General features: G+C 36.5%; 1 protein-coding gene across 7 annotated transcripts in view; it reads right to left on the bottom strand.

Annotated features, from left to right (window-relative positions):
* Positions 1–5,894: 5,894 nt before the first annotated feature.
* Positions 5,895–15,250, bottom strand: part of LOC144967100 (uncharacterized) — a 75,327-nt gene continuing 65,971 nt past the window's right edge. For all 7 annotated transcript variants that reach the window (XM_078903935.1, XM_078903937.1, XM_078903934.1 and 4 more), the window contains 2 exons: positions 10,207–11,680; positions 5,895–7,023 (listed from right to left, as the gene is read on the bottom strand). In XM_078903935.1, coding sequence (XP_078760061.1) covers positions 6,387–7,023; positions 10,207–11,680 — 2,111 coding nt within the window. In that variant the 3' untranslated portion in view covers positions 5,895–6,386. The remainder of the gene's footprint in view (positions 7,024–10,206; positions 11,681–15,250) is intronic.

Raw genomic sequence — 15,250 nt, 5'->3', positions numbered from 1 at the left:
TTGGGATCATCCTCCACAGATTACCTCCCTTTGTTGATATTTCATCTAATTGCTCATTCTCATCATCATCTTTCGTATGATGTATACTAATTAATCAAGCTTGTAAAGAAATCATCCTGAATCAATCACGATAAGGTCAGTTTTTAGAATATCTAACTACTCATCCTTTCTGTTTCTTGGCTACTCTTATTCACTACTGATAATAATAATCATTAATTATTTTTTTGACCCAGAACTCACAATTACTCTTTAAAAGGGCAGATCTTGCTCTATTATACCCTTAGCAAAATTTTGGTGTGAATTTTCTCGATTTTTTAGTTGGCCCCCACTACCGTGGGCTGAAGATTCCACATGATTGTCCTTTCAGTATAGCTGTCCTTGATATATATATATATATATATATATATATATATATATATATATATATATATATATATATCATGTGTAAAGCGACCAATATTCCTCGTAGAGTAGTTAAGACAATCAATCAGTAGCATATCTCCAAAAACATTGAAAATTACAATCTTTCCATTAAACTGTAGAAGATCTATACTTACAGTTACTCATGCTCGTCTTCGCCTGATAAAGTGAAACTAACAATTCAACACTTATCGTTATTTTTTAATTTGTTTTATGACACCATATAAATTTTGTTCAACTTTTCTTGTTCCATAAGATGATGCACATAGACAAATACACCCCCTCCCCCAAATACATACATGCACACACACATACATATGTATATATATAATATATATATATATATATATATATATATATATATATATATATATATATATATATAAGAAAACAATGAACAACATAGCAACTCTGGACCGTCTTTGAAAACAATATTTATCTTCAATGATGAATAATGGATTTTTAATAATTTTTAAAATCCAAATGGATATATTTGGTTTATAGTATCCACCAGAAGAGAGAAACATACGGGGAGTTCTACCACCTTGTAGATCAAGTGCTGAATGATGAAGAACAGTTCTTAAAATAGATTCGGATGAAACCAAGCACTATTTACTTGCTGCTTGACATCATTGAACCATACATTTCAAATTTTCGAAATCCTTTTCCTGCGAAACAGCGGCTTGTGATAACCTTGAGGGAAACAAAACCATCATCATCATCATCATCATCATCATCATCATCATCATCATCATCATCATCATCATCATCATCATCATCATCATCACAATGATCATCATCATCATCATCACAATGATCATCATCACAATGATCATCACCATCATCATCATCATCATCATCATCATCATCATCATCATCATCATCATCATCATCATCATCATCATCATCATCATCATCACCACCATGATGTAGAATGCAAAGAAGTTTACGCAAAAAATTTTAATCTACCGGAAATTAATTTTAATCGATCGATTTAGTGACTAGGAGTGCTGCCGGTGCTGGTTCTACTGACCGAGGCCTTCTTGAAGTAGCTGTTGATTCTGTACACTTATGTACTGGTGTTACTGCTTTCAGTTGTCGCTCACATGACTACCAGTTTATGCAGCTATGTGGTCTTGTGGTATGACACTCGCTTTCGGATATGAAGGTCCTGGGTTCGAGCCTCACTTGGCGCACAGTTGCGTCATTGGAAAAGACTCTTTACTCACATTCTCTCACAGTACTCAGTGTAAAATGAGTACCTGGCCGTCAACAGCGTTGTCTCTATTTAAAAAATGTAATATCGCCTAACAAGCGTAATGTCCCGTTTTACATGTTACGTGTTGCTGTTAGTCAGGGACCCTTTGTAAAGCGCTTTGAGCTAATTTAGTGGATATTACGCTATATAAAAGCTCTAGTTATTCTTTGTTTGTTTGTTGTTTTTTTTTTGAATTAACACTATGTTTCAATATCCATCATGAGTTTTATCATAAAGAATCTGGCGTTTCCTAACAGCCTCTTTCAAAATTTCGCTTTCCATGATGGATCAAGAGAGAGTATGAGAAAAAAAAGGGTCCATGCTGAATAAATTTTAAAACTTGAGCTTTTATATAGCACAATATCCACTAAATGTGCTCAAAGCGCTTTACAAGGGGTCCCTGACCAACAGCAACACATAACATGTAGGACGAGACATGACGCCTATCCGGCGATATTACAAATTTTTGGGACAAAGACAACGCTGCTAACGGCCAGGTACTCATTTTACACCTGAGTACGGTGAGAGAATGTGAGTAAAGAGCCTTCTCCATGGACTCAACTATGCGCCGAGCGAGGCTCGAACCCAGGACTTTCCGATCCGAAAGCGAGTGTCATACCACAAGACCACATAGCCGCACATTTTAGTGCAAAGGTAAAATGAAAACTCCAGCAAAACGGCGGGTGTATCATGGAAACACCACCGGTTGACTGACCTCTGACACGCCACGGGTGTGTGACGGGTGTGCGACGGGTCCAGCCGTAGCCATCGCTATGTTATAGCCTGATACTGAAATCCAAAAGGACTGGCAGTTTGACGTCATTATTTGGTTTTTGCACCGTCTAGTGAGTTGTTGTTATTTCATTGGTTGAACTATTGAATACAACTCACGATTTGTTTTCTTTTGTGGCAAAAGACTGGCATTTTGACGTCATTTTTTGGTCAGTATCAGGCCATAACTTTACGAAGGCCACGGTTCAGCACGGGCCGGCGCTGGGTGAAAACTTGCCACTCCAACAGGTGTATGGGAAAGCGTAGTACTTAAGCTCAGACCCGTGAAAAAAAATAAAAAAACGGACACGGACCGGCGACGGGCTAACTCTGTATGGACTCTTAGAGCGGAATGATAATATGCGTGTTACCTCCCCTCGATATCAAGATATAAAACATTCATGTTGATGTAAATTCCGAGATTTGTTTTTGTCTTTGAAATAATCATGATATCTAAAAAAAAAAAATCTGGGTGTTGCTTTGACGGCGTCAGGAGACTTTATCCTTCTGTATGACAATGGCATACTTGGATAACCATTTTTGGAGGCCCTGTGCAGCTTATAAATAATAAAAAAATTAAAAATTCGCTTTATTCATCCCCAAGGGGAAATTTGTCTTTAGGGTCTATTCCAAGGGAAGACTGGAATAACCATGGCGTCAGCCGCAGTGCAGCGCCGCAAAGTGAGCTAGGGCTAGGTGACTTGCTCAAGGCCACGCAACGCAGCGGCGGGTGATCGAACTCGTTACCTTTTCGGTACGAAGCAAAGACCGTACCGCTGAGCCACGCTGCCCCCTGTTGTCTTTGAAATAATCATGATTTACGTCCATCCCTTTCGAGAAACATTTAGTGTTTTGAATAGCACAATAATAACATGATTTGCATATCATAGTATCATTATCTATTTTCAAAGGGTCCGTGTGGAACGAGACATCACAGCAACTCTGTTAGCGGCCAGGTACTTATTTTACACTTGAGGACGGTGAGAAAATGTGAGTAAAGAACCTTTTCAAGGACTCAACTATGCGCCGAGCAAGGCTCGAACATAGGACCTTCCAATCTGAAAATAAGCGAGTGTCGTGCCTCTAGACCACATAGCCGCACGTCATTATTTAGTTTTCCATATCGGTGAGATTTGACAGTGAACAAAAGCAGATGAAGTACAATTATATTTATTTTCAGACCAGTAATAAGTGGTTTAATAAATAATTGGGCACAGCGTAATGATTGATTTGGTAAACTTGGTATTCACGATATCGATGAAATGAATGTACAATAAAATGGATTAAATTGCAATATCACATGAAAGTAAATGTAAAATATTTACCACCAACATTTCATAATCAAATGGCACTTTTAAAACGTTAGTATTTATAAAAACACTGCGACTGACGTCACACAACTGGTTGTTTTTTTTTTATTCTCTAATTGCAGGTTACAAAAACTAACAGTTCTGGCTGTCAAAAAGATTGTGTGTAACCTGCCACACCGCAGGGTCTATTTATAAAAATTTGCCTCTTTATTTCGTGTATTTCTCATGTCGGCCAAGAAGGTGGCGGGATGGGTGAGGGGAATAACGGGTGATATTCTTTGTCTGACGAATTAAACTTTGTAAACATTCTAACAGATTCAAACCTCTTAGCCAAGAAGTAGAGATATTTATTGAAATACACCGAAATAAAAAACATTATACTTCCCTCCAGCACTACCTGAATCACATGATGGCAATTGCTTACTTAGAACCCCCCCCCCCCCCCCCCCCCCCCATTCCCTTGCCAAAAAAAAAAAAAAAGAAAATGGAAGCCCAACGCAATCGATTGTTTAACTTATTTGTAAATCCGACACTGGTCACATCTACTATAACCATAACTGGTGATAATATGACTGAAAGCTTAAAGCATTCGTAGAACGGAATGTTAACATGCGTAATATAATCTCATATCACATCGACCTTAAAAGAAAACAGCAACAACAAAAAAAAAACACCAAACAAAAAGCAAAAATCATTCAAGTTTGTGTAAATTTGTAATAATGCAATTAGATAAAATAATAAATAAAAAAAATTCCCTTTATTCATCCCTAAGGGGAAATTTTTCTTTAGGGTCTATTCTAAGGGAAGACTGGAATAACCCAGACGTCAGCCGCAGTGCAGCGCCGCAAATTGAGCTAAGGCAAGGTGACTTGCTCAAGGCCACACAACGCGGCGGGTAGTCGAACTCGGTACCTTTCAGGTACGAAGCAAAGACCGTACCGCTGAGCCACGCAGTCCCAATATATATATCAATAGTCGTTTACGTCATGGAATTCACGGAGTTTTTTTATCTTTAATTTACACTCTCGGCACGTTATGTTGTCCTCAGCAGGACTAGCAATCTTGATAGAGGAAACATAAAATAAAGTGTGTGTTACGGAGCTCGAACCCCGGACATTCAGGATTACAGTGCATTACCTTAACCACTCGACAACCCCCCCTCTCTCTCTCTCTCTCTCCTCTCTCTCTCTCTCTCTCTCTCTCTCTCTCTCTCTCTCTCTCCTCTCTCTCTCTCTCTATCTATCTATCTATCTACATCATTTTTTGTTAACATTTCATAATGGAGAAAACTAAAGAAAAGATCTACGTTGATTATGATATGCATTTTTGTACAGAAATATGAATAATAAATTTTGTATTTGCAGCGCTTGGCTTGCAGTTGGTTTGTTTACAAATAACTTCTCCACCGGTGACGTCCAATCAAGGGACGCTACTCTTCCGCTAATCTCATTCCCTATTAAGTTAGGAGTTTTTTCCCGGTCTCCATAAAGTTAAATACTTTCTACTTTTTTAAATGACGCTGGTCGAACTGCAAGGCATTCCGCAAAGGCTCACATAGACTAAGAACGCCAATCATGGCTGGATGAACGCTAGGTTCAAGATTAATATCTGAGTGAAGACAATATAATAATAATAATAATAATAATAATAATAATAATAATAATAATAATAATAATAATAATAATAATAATAATAATAATAATAATAATAATAATAATAATAATAATAATAATAACAATGAAGTAATAATAATGAAATTTATTTATATTGCGCCCACTCCTCTATACAATAAAGATCTAGGCGCATAACAATAACTTCAATCCATTCAAATTTCCCTCTCTCTCTCTCTCTCTCTCTCTCTCTCTCTCTCTCTCTCTCTCTCTCTCTCTCTCTCACTAACTCTATCTATCTATCTATCTCACTCCCAGTCTCTTTCGCTCTCTAACTCTCTCTCTCTCTCTCTCTCTCTCTCTCTCACACACACACACACACACACACACACACACAAACCTTCCACCATCCAACTATTTAACATATTTAAAAAATAAAGTAATATATATATATATATATATATATATATATATATATATATATATATATATATATATATATATATATATATAAACATATCCTGTGATCATCGTCTGCTCAAAATAACTAATAAATTAAGAATTCTCGAAATAGATAAGTTTTTAAGTGTTTCCTGAAAGCGAGTTCAGTAGGGACGTCACGAAGAGATAAGGGGAGATTGTTCCAGACAGTCGGTGCAAAGTGACTAAAGGATCTGTCAGAGAGTTTTTTACCCTTTTTTGGCACTTTAAGTCGACGATGATCACCTGATCTCAATGCACGGGTCGGAACGTATGGTTCGACAAGATCATCGAGATAAGGACCAGGGGCGTTTCCGTGAAAACATATAAAACACATGACTCCAACCTTAAAGAGCACCCTGGCCCTAATGGGAAGCCAGTGTAAAGTCAAAAGCATTGGAGTCGTGTGTTCTCTCTTATTTCTTCTTAAAACTATTTTAATATGAAACTCTTAATCATTATATTCTTGAGCAAATCTCAGGAATATCGCTGCTATGGTGGTTTAAACAATATCAGTCTAAATTCCATCTAAACGTATCAAGATTTACACATGCAATATGGTTTCAATTTAAGCAATTTCACACAAGAATCTTGTCCTTTATAAAGATTAAGTCGCACAATATCACCAACTAGAGTCGCTTTTCCACTCTTCTTGTCGTACTTAATCAGCGCCTCGTATATCCCTCCACTCGGTTTAGTCGAAATGGTAACTTGGTAGTAAGGAATCTCTCCATTATTCGTCTTCATCGTCAATATAGACTTAACAGAATCCAAACCAAGCAAGGTACATATATTTCTATGACTTTTTGTCCTATGTACAATAGCATCCAAAAGAGCTTTTGAAACAGTATTGGTGATTTCATCAGATACCTTCGATTGGGATAATAATTTACAATTACAATAATCCACTGGTATAGATGCATGAACACAATTTCTCTCAATAGGTATTTCATCAAAAATGCTGATGGCTCTGTCTTTTAGGTTTCCTTTCTTTGTTTTCCCATTGAATTTTAGTAATTCCATCAAAGTTTGATGAAGATCGAAGAAGGTTGTAAGACGATTTTGGTTGATCTGGAACGTTTCCATTAGCTTGGGATACTTTTTCTCAAACCATGGGGGGAACATGAAGAATACATACGGAGTGTTGATCTCTACTTTCCCATTAAAGGTATACCTGTGGAATGAAGATAAAACGGGTTGTTGTCAAGAAAAGAGTCAGGAGTAATATTGAAAGTATGATTTATTGAAGAAAAAAAATAAAAACTACAACAAGCAAGATTAGAATTTAATTTTTTTTGTCTCGGTTACTTAGTATTATTATTATTACTATTATTATTATGTGCGGCTATGTGGTCTAGTGGTATGACACTCGCTTTCGGATCGGAAGGTCCTGAGTTCGAGCCTCGCTCGGCGCATAGTTGAGTCCATGGAGAAGGCTCTTTACTCACATTCTCTCACCGTACTCAGATGTAAAATGAGTACCTGGCCGTTAACAGCGTTGTCTCTGTCCCAAAAATTTGTAATATCGCCTGACAGGCGTCATGTCTCGTCCTACATGTTATGTGTTGCTGTTGGCCAGGGACCCCTTGTAAAGCGCTTTGAGCACGTTTAGTGGATATTGCGCTATATAAAAGCTCAAGTTAAGTTACTGTAGAATTCTTCTTGGATTGACACAATATCACCTGAACATGTTGTCAAAATTGCATTTATGTATAGAATATTTTCAAAATGCCAAATCCTACATCGAGTAAACACAAATTTAAGAAAACTATATCTTCTCAAAATGTACTTTTTGAAAAAGATAAAATCTATGTAGTATTATGAAAAGATCTACAAATATTATCTTCTTTTGTTGTATCAAAATTATAATGTTAGTCATGTGATAATGATGACGATGATGATGATTATGATGATGATGATGATTATGATGATGATGATGATGATGATGATGATGATGATGATGATGATGATGATGATGATGATGATGATGATGATGATGATGATGATGATGATGATGATGATGATGATGATGAGGATGATTGGCACTTTCACTTTTATTTTATTTAAGTTTTATTTTAGTCATACAAACATGAGAACGGAGTTCATGCATTCCAGTTATATATATTTTGGTAAGCTAAGGAAAACTTTACTTTCTAATATTAGATTATCATTCCTTTAATAATTCATTTCAAATTAGTGAATACTTTTCTTTCAAGTTCTGTTGTCACGTAGCTCCTTATTATAAAAGCTGATTGGTTTAATCTTTATTACTAATTTCTCTCAATAACTTACGCCTGACGGCCGCACTATTCCGATTCTCATATTAGCTACATAGATTCATATATTACTCTCCGGAATTTATGGAGCACTTCACTCATTTAGATTTCCGTCATCAAGACGTCGGTACTTCCTTTATCACCTTTGTCAGTTAGTTGAAGTACTGTCAGCGGGAACTTCCTTTATCACCTTTGTCAGTTAGTTGAAGTACTGTCAAAAATTTATCAAGCCCAGGCTGTGACGGAAAAGCAGTGCGGCTATGTGGTCTTGTGGTATGACACTCGCTTTCGGATCGGAAGGTCCTGGGTTCCAGCCTCGCTCGACGCATAGTTGAGTCCTTGGAAAAGACTCTTTACTCACATTATCTCACCGTACTCAGGTGTAAAATGAGTACCTGGCCGTTAACAGCGTTGTCCTTGTCCGAAAAATTGTAATATCGCATAACAGGCGTCATGTCTCGTTCTACATGTTGAATGTTGCTGTTGACCAGTAACCCCTTGTAAAGCGCTTTGAGCACATTTAGTGGATATTGCTCTATATAAAAGCTCAATTTTTAAGTACTCTTAGACTGGAAATGGAACCCCACGAGTCCGCAAGCAATATCGAACATTATCACCATCTCAGCAAGATACATATTTATAGTCTCAACTGCGCTGTAGTTATGTAAGACATGGACTTTAATAAAGTAAATTTTATTAAGTTTGACCCGCAGGAGGAGGGTCCCGATAGCTCAGCCGATAAATCACTTACTTCACACGCAAATGGACTGTGATTTGCCCCGAGTGCAGTCGTGATTGCTTTCTGACCCCCCCCCCCCCCCCCGCCCCTTCTGTCTACCCAGCAGTGAGTGAGTAGCTGAGTTGAGTCATTCAGACTTTAGCTAGCAAACATCTCAATATCTATTAAATTGTGCTCAATGCACTATAAAAAGGTCCCAATCCAAGAGCTAGATTTAACACGCAAGAATGAATGCTGAGCTACAATGTGAGTAATGAACCTCTCTTCCGTGGACTCAACTCTAAGCCAGCCAAAACTGGACTCGAGCCAGGAATCTACAGTTCCGACAAATATATCGTGGGTAAATATAGTCACAATCAGGAAGATGAAAAAAATACTCGATATTGCAACGATAAAGATAAAAAATTGAATAGAAAAGCCCTAAATATTAGATCTTGTCATTTGGCCTTATAAAAATAGAAACAAAGTTTTAAGTTCAATAGTATGATGGGCTGTCTGTGGCAAAAAGTAGAAGGGAAGCGAAAAAAATGTGAATACGAAAGGTGACAAAAAGGAGAAGAAGGTCACGAAGAACGAGAATACAAGACGTGGCAAAAAGTAGAAGAAAATCATGAAGAATATGAACACAAGGTGTGGCAAGAGATAGAAAAAAAAGATAAATGTGAATACAAGACATGGCAAACAGTAGAAGGAAACCACGAAGTTAACAATACAAGAAGTTATACAATGTTGGAGGAAACCAATAAGAATACTATACAAGACGTGACAAAAAGTAGGAGGAAATCACTAAGACGATTCATAATACAAGATGTGACAAAAAGTAGGAGGAAATCACTAAGACCATTCATAATACAAGACGTGACAAAAAGTAGGAGGAAATCACTAAGACCATTCATAATACAAGATGTGACAAAAAGTAGGAGGAAATCACTAAGACCATTCATAATACAAGATGTGACAAAAAGTAGGAGGAAATCACTAAGACCATTCATATTACATGTGACAAAAAGAGAAGGAGATCATGAAGAACGTGAATAAAAAAGGTTAAACATTAAACGGGGAGGATAACTGCATGGCATATTATAGCAAGAAGAAATTTAGAATATAAGCACTGCAGATCACCTTTCCATACTAAGATAGATCTAGAACATTTTAGTTAAGCGTTCCTTCATTAAATAAACTATTTTTTTTCTTCATGTGTACACAAGACTGCGAGTAAATGTATTGAAATGGAATATTTCTAAATATAAAAATGTAATTGCACATGACTTATATTTAAAAGGGTTGTAGGTCGTTTATGTGGAATTGCAGCTTTATAACTTTTTGTTGAAATTTTACTCACCGGAACCTGCCAAAGCGAGTGCCGTGGTCACTAAAAAATATAGTTATTGTGTTGTTCAATACGTTTCTTTCTTTCAATTCTTTAAAGAAATTGAAGTAAATCTCATCTGCTTTACTGGCTTTATCCTGGTCGTAGTGAGTTAATGTGGTGTAAAAATTATAGATAAAGTACGGTTTCGTCTTCGTGTTATTAAACACTGAAACCATTTGGGTAACGTAATCCTGCAGCACGAGTAATTCCGGAATCTCTCCCACGCAATTCTCTCCAGCTTTCCGACAATTCTTATCTTTAAACAACGTCAAACTTAGTGGACGAGGATAATAATCAAATGTTGGATGTTTCCAGCCTTTTTTGATGTAATGGTAAGCTGACATCCAAGTCACGTCAAACCCCATCATTGTGCGATACCCAGCATTTCGATAATGGTACCATAAAAATTGATCCTCAATTTTATCAAAGTATTCGTCGGTTGTCCAATTTCTTTTTATATCACTTTCATTTTGACCAGAGTGGAAGACGAGTATATTTGGAAAGGTGTTATCTCCGACTTTATTAAATTTATTCAATTCCTTGGCATTGAGATTTTCAATTATAAAATCTCTTGTCTTTGGCATTTGACGAGCCAGGTTCTGCTTGGACATACCATCGATCCCAATAATCAAAACACTCATAGTTTCTAATGGACCATTCTCCTTCACGTGTCGTTTGTAATTATTTTCACATCTCTGTTCAACTTTGGGTTTCACTCTGACTCGACCCTTAAATGTCTGGCTTACCACTGTTTTGTTATAAAAGCAATTCACAAACACATGCTCGTCATTCTCTGTTAATTGTACAGGTGTGTTAAGAAACTGAGTTGACCAGTTGAAAGCACCCAAATGGCTGTCACTTGCATCAGACAGCTTCACTCGCGTGTATTGACAGTAGTCCAATTTTCCATTGGTTTCATTGACTCGTGTCCAATTAATTCTAAGTTCTTTGTCATTGACGAGGTAAACAAAGACCGGCAGTCCTTTAGAGCAATTCAATGGTTTTGATCTAGGATCGTGCTTGGACGCTGGGTCAAATGGATCTACATCCTGGAATGGACAGCCATCTGGGATGGGACTCTCTGTTGAAGCAATTTCAGTAGTAGCAGCAGCAGTAGTAGTAGTAGTAGTAGTAGTAGTAGTAGTAGTAGTAGTTGTGGTAGTTGTTGTGGTAGTAGTAGAAGCCTTCGTTGTTGTTTTTGTTGCTGGCGGTGTATTTGCTGCCGATGTTGTTTCTGTTTCCCTTAGTTTTCCTGATATCGGTGTCGATTTAATAGTTGACGTTTTTATCGACGCTTCATAGATGAGAGAAGAATTTGATCCGCCAAATACACGCACTTCAACTTGGCTAGCCTCTGAGTAGATATACCAGTACACTGCCATGACACTCACAATTGAAAACACAAAGCCAGGAAGCAATCGACCTCTTATAATCTTCCCTGGACCTGAAATTTAAAGAAAAGGAAGTATGTTAGCAACTCTTCGTTAGATATACCATCTTTGAGTTCGTGGTCATTTTATATCAATGTGGTCCTTTCTATATTTTGACAATTTATGAATGAGATTTAAAAAAAAAAGTTAACTTGTGATCAATTTGTTGACTAAAGATTTTGACTGTCATTAACCTCACTCATTATGTGGCAAAACAAAGACAGAACATGTCAATACGTCTTCAAAACTTCAAACTATGAAGCTCGTACAAGAGGATGGCCCTACATTATTATTACCCTAAACTTATGAGAAGACCCAATGATTATATATTAAAAAACTAACTACATGGAGTGGAATAAATGGTTATAATAATAATAATAATAATAATAATAATAATAATAATAATAATAATAATAATAATAATAATAATAATAATAATAATGATGATGATGAATAATAATAATAATAATAATAATAATAATATAATAATAATATAATAATAATAATAATAATAATAATAATAATAGAATCTTTATTGTCCATAAATATGGCAATTTGTCATTTAGTTATATGTTAAAACTATATTATAACTATAACATTGAACATATATTTCACTCCTACTTATTCTTTCTCTCTCTCTCTCTCTCTCTCTCTCTCTCTCTCTCTCTCTCTCTCCTCTCTTTCATTCACGCGTGCGATATACACAACATGCATTTCGTTTTCAATTTGTTACAAATGTGCCAATTTGACACCAAATATTATCATCATTATCAATTGGCCAATTAATCTAACATTAAATAAATTAATCAGTCAATTAGTCAACACATCAGTCCTTGGTTTTGCTGTGCCGTATGAAATATTCAACATTTTTATTGCTGATAGAACGAACGTTGATTTGTATTTGTTAAATTTACATTTAATCTGAAAAAAATTCTTCTCCCAAATGGTAAAAGATTAAATTCATGGCATAAAATATGTTTTTTATTGTTGGTAATTGCGAATGCTTTCGTTTCTATTGCTTTTCCATGAATTATTTCTACTCCATCAAGAGAATGGTTTATTATTTGATAGATTTTGAAATCTATTATTTATCTTGAAGTCGGCATCCGCCAAATTATATAGTGCAGCCAAACGCAATTACACTTTTTATCAATGAGTCATAAACTCTTAACATAGTTTTCTTTCCTACTTGAAATGTGCTCAGTTTCCTTAGGATGTATAAACTTTGGGCAACTTTCTTAGATATATTAGTATGTTGAGAGAAATTGAGGAAGCTATCAATAGGGAATGAGATTAGCGGAAGAGTAGCGTCCCTTGATTGGACGTCACCTGCGGAAAAGTTATTAGAGAGAGAGAACGTCATGTTGGTTGTGCGCATGCGTCTCTCGTCCTCGCTCCCGGTGAAAGCGGCATGAGACACTTCACCGAAAGCGAAGACGAGAGAGACGCATGCGCAAAACCATGTTGACGTTCTCTCTGTAAGGTGACGTCCAATCAAGGGACGCTACTCTTCCGCTAATCACATTCCCTATAGTTATTCCTAGATAAAATAATATAAGCAGGCTTAATGATACTGACACATAATGATGGGGACCATACGTCAAATCAGCCTCCATAAAAAGATGTCAAAAATGAAAAACAGGGAAGCTATAGGGATAGAGATTAGCGGAAGAGTAGCGTCCCTTGATTGGACGTCACCCATAGTCTGTGTCTTCACCGGCGGAAAAGTTATTAGAGAGAGAACGTCATGTTGGTTGTGCGCATGCGTCCCTCGTCCTCGCTTCCGGTGAAAGCAGCTTGAGACACTTCAATACCAAATTGACGTTCTCTCTGTAAGGTGACGTCCAATCAAGGGATGCTACTCTTCCGTTAATCTCATTCCCTATTGATTAAGTATAATAAAGAATATTATTCCACCCCTGATCTTGGAAAACCCTGTCATTTCTTAGGAAATACTTAATCGTCGAATAATGCTTTGAACGCGTTGTCTAGGTGTAAAAGAGAGCTGATCGGTAACTAAAATCATCTTTTGGTGCGCATGAATACAAATCCAACGTTTTTAGTTGTGGGTCGAATAGTCATTCAAGCAGAAGGAGAAAGATAATTATGGTGGATAGAAGTAACTATTACCATGGCATAATTTGGTTACAAAATATCTAATAATCTTACTTGGAGGGGTAGAATATACGTATTTTTTCATTTGTATCAGTGCATGACATAATGAGTCGGAAAGTGGAAATTTTGGATTTGCATTTTTTTCATTTTCTGAAAGAATATGCTCCCCAGAGCATTTACATCTTTATTTGAAGTAAATCGGGTGATTTTTCCTGAAGTTATGGCCAGATGTATGGGAAAGGTATCCAGCAACTTTTCTCAAATTTCATACTTTTTCAACTTGACTAGCTGTAAAAAAAATATTTAGAAGTGAAATTAAGCTTTGATGATCCCCGAAGATGTACAAAACGGGTTGATTTAATCATTTATGACAAGAACTCATTTTTGATAAAAATTGACCTTCTAACTAAACTTGGCAATATCTCAGTTCAAACCTATTCACCATCCGACTGATTGTATCATTCACTGTAACATTTGTTTGTATTTAGAACACATACTTGCAATCTCGTTGTGTTATTGGCACGATAAAAATAACTCTTTAATAAATACAAAGAGATTAAAGAATCGTATATTAAACATGTGCATTTGAAATGATGAACTTCATCGACGCTCCTCTGGTCGCGCAAGGGTTGGGGGTTTGTAGAGTACACATACCAAAAGCAAAATTTCATAAATGACACACCTTTCCACTATCTATAGGGAATGAGATTAACGGAAGAGTAGCGTCCCTTGATTGGATGTCACCGGGGGAGAAGTTATTTGTAAACAAACCAACTATAAGCCAAGCGCTCCAAATACAAAATTTATTATTCATACTTCTGTACAAAAATGCATATCATAATCAACGTTATGCATTTTTGTACAGAAATATGAATAATAAATTTTGTATTTGAGTGCTTGGCTTGTAGTTGGTTTGTTTACACATAACTTCTCCACGGGCGACTTCCAATCAAGGGACGCTACTCTTCCGCTAATCTCATTCCCTATAGTCTAAGTCATCAGTTGAAGATGTTAGCTATTGTGTCAATCTGCTATTAGGTCGACAGTAACTAGATTGACCTTTGAGTTTTATATAGCGCAATATCCACTAAATGTGCTCAAAGCGCTTTACAAGGGGTCAACAGCAACATTTAACATGTAGGACGGGACACGCCGCCTGTTAGGCGATATTACAATTTTTCGGAGACGTATGACGGTTTATTTGCTTTGAAACGTGTGTATATTTGTGTTACATTAAAAAAAAAATATTTCTGGTACTCGTGTAGTCAACGGACCACCGGTCAATCGTGTTCTTTATTATCATTTTATCATTTTCGCTTCGCATCATGCCGACCATGTGAATTTAACAGGTTGTTATGGGTGGTATATATAACATTAAGTGGTCTATTTTTATTTTTTTTTAAATTGAGTTTTATATAGAGCAATATCCACTAAATGTGCTCAATGAGCGCTTTACAAGGGGGTCCCTG

Source organism: Berghia stephanieae, chromosome 3 (genome assembly GCF_034508935.2).
Source record: "Berghia stephanieae isolate SIO BIC M18660-M18661 chromosome 3, UCSD_Bste_1.3, whole genome shotgun sequence".
Lineage (NCBI taxonomy): Eukaryota > Metazoa > Mollusca > Gastropoda > Nudibranchia > Aeolidiidae > Berghia > Berghia stephanieae.
This window is presented reverse-complemented; position numbering and strand designations above follow the sequence as displayed.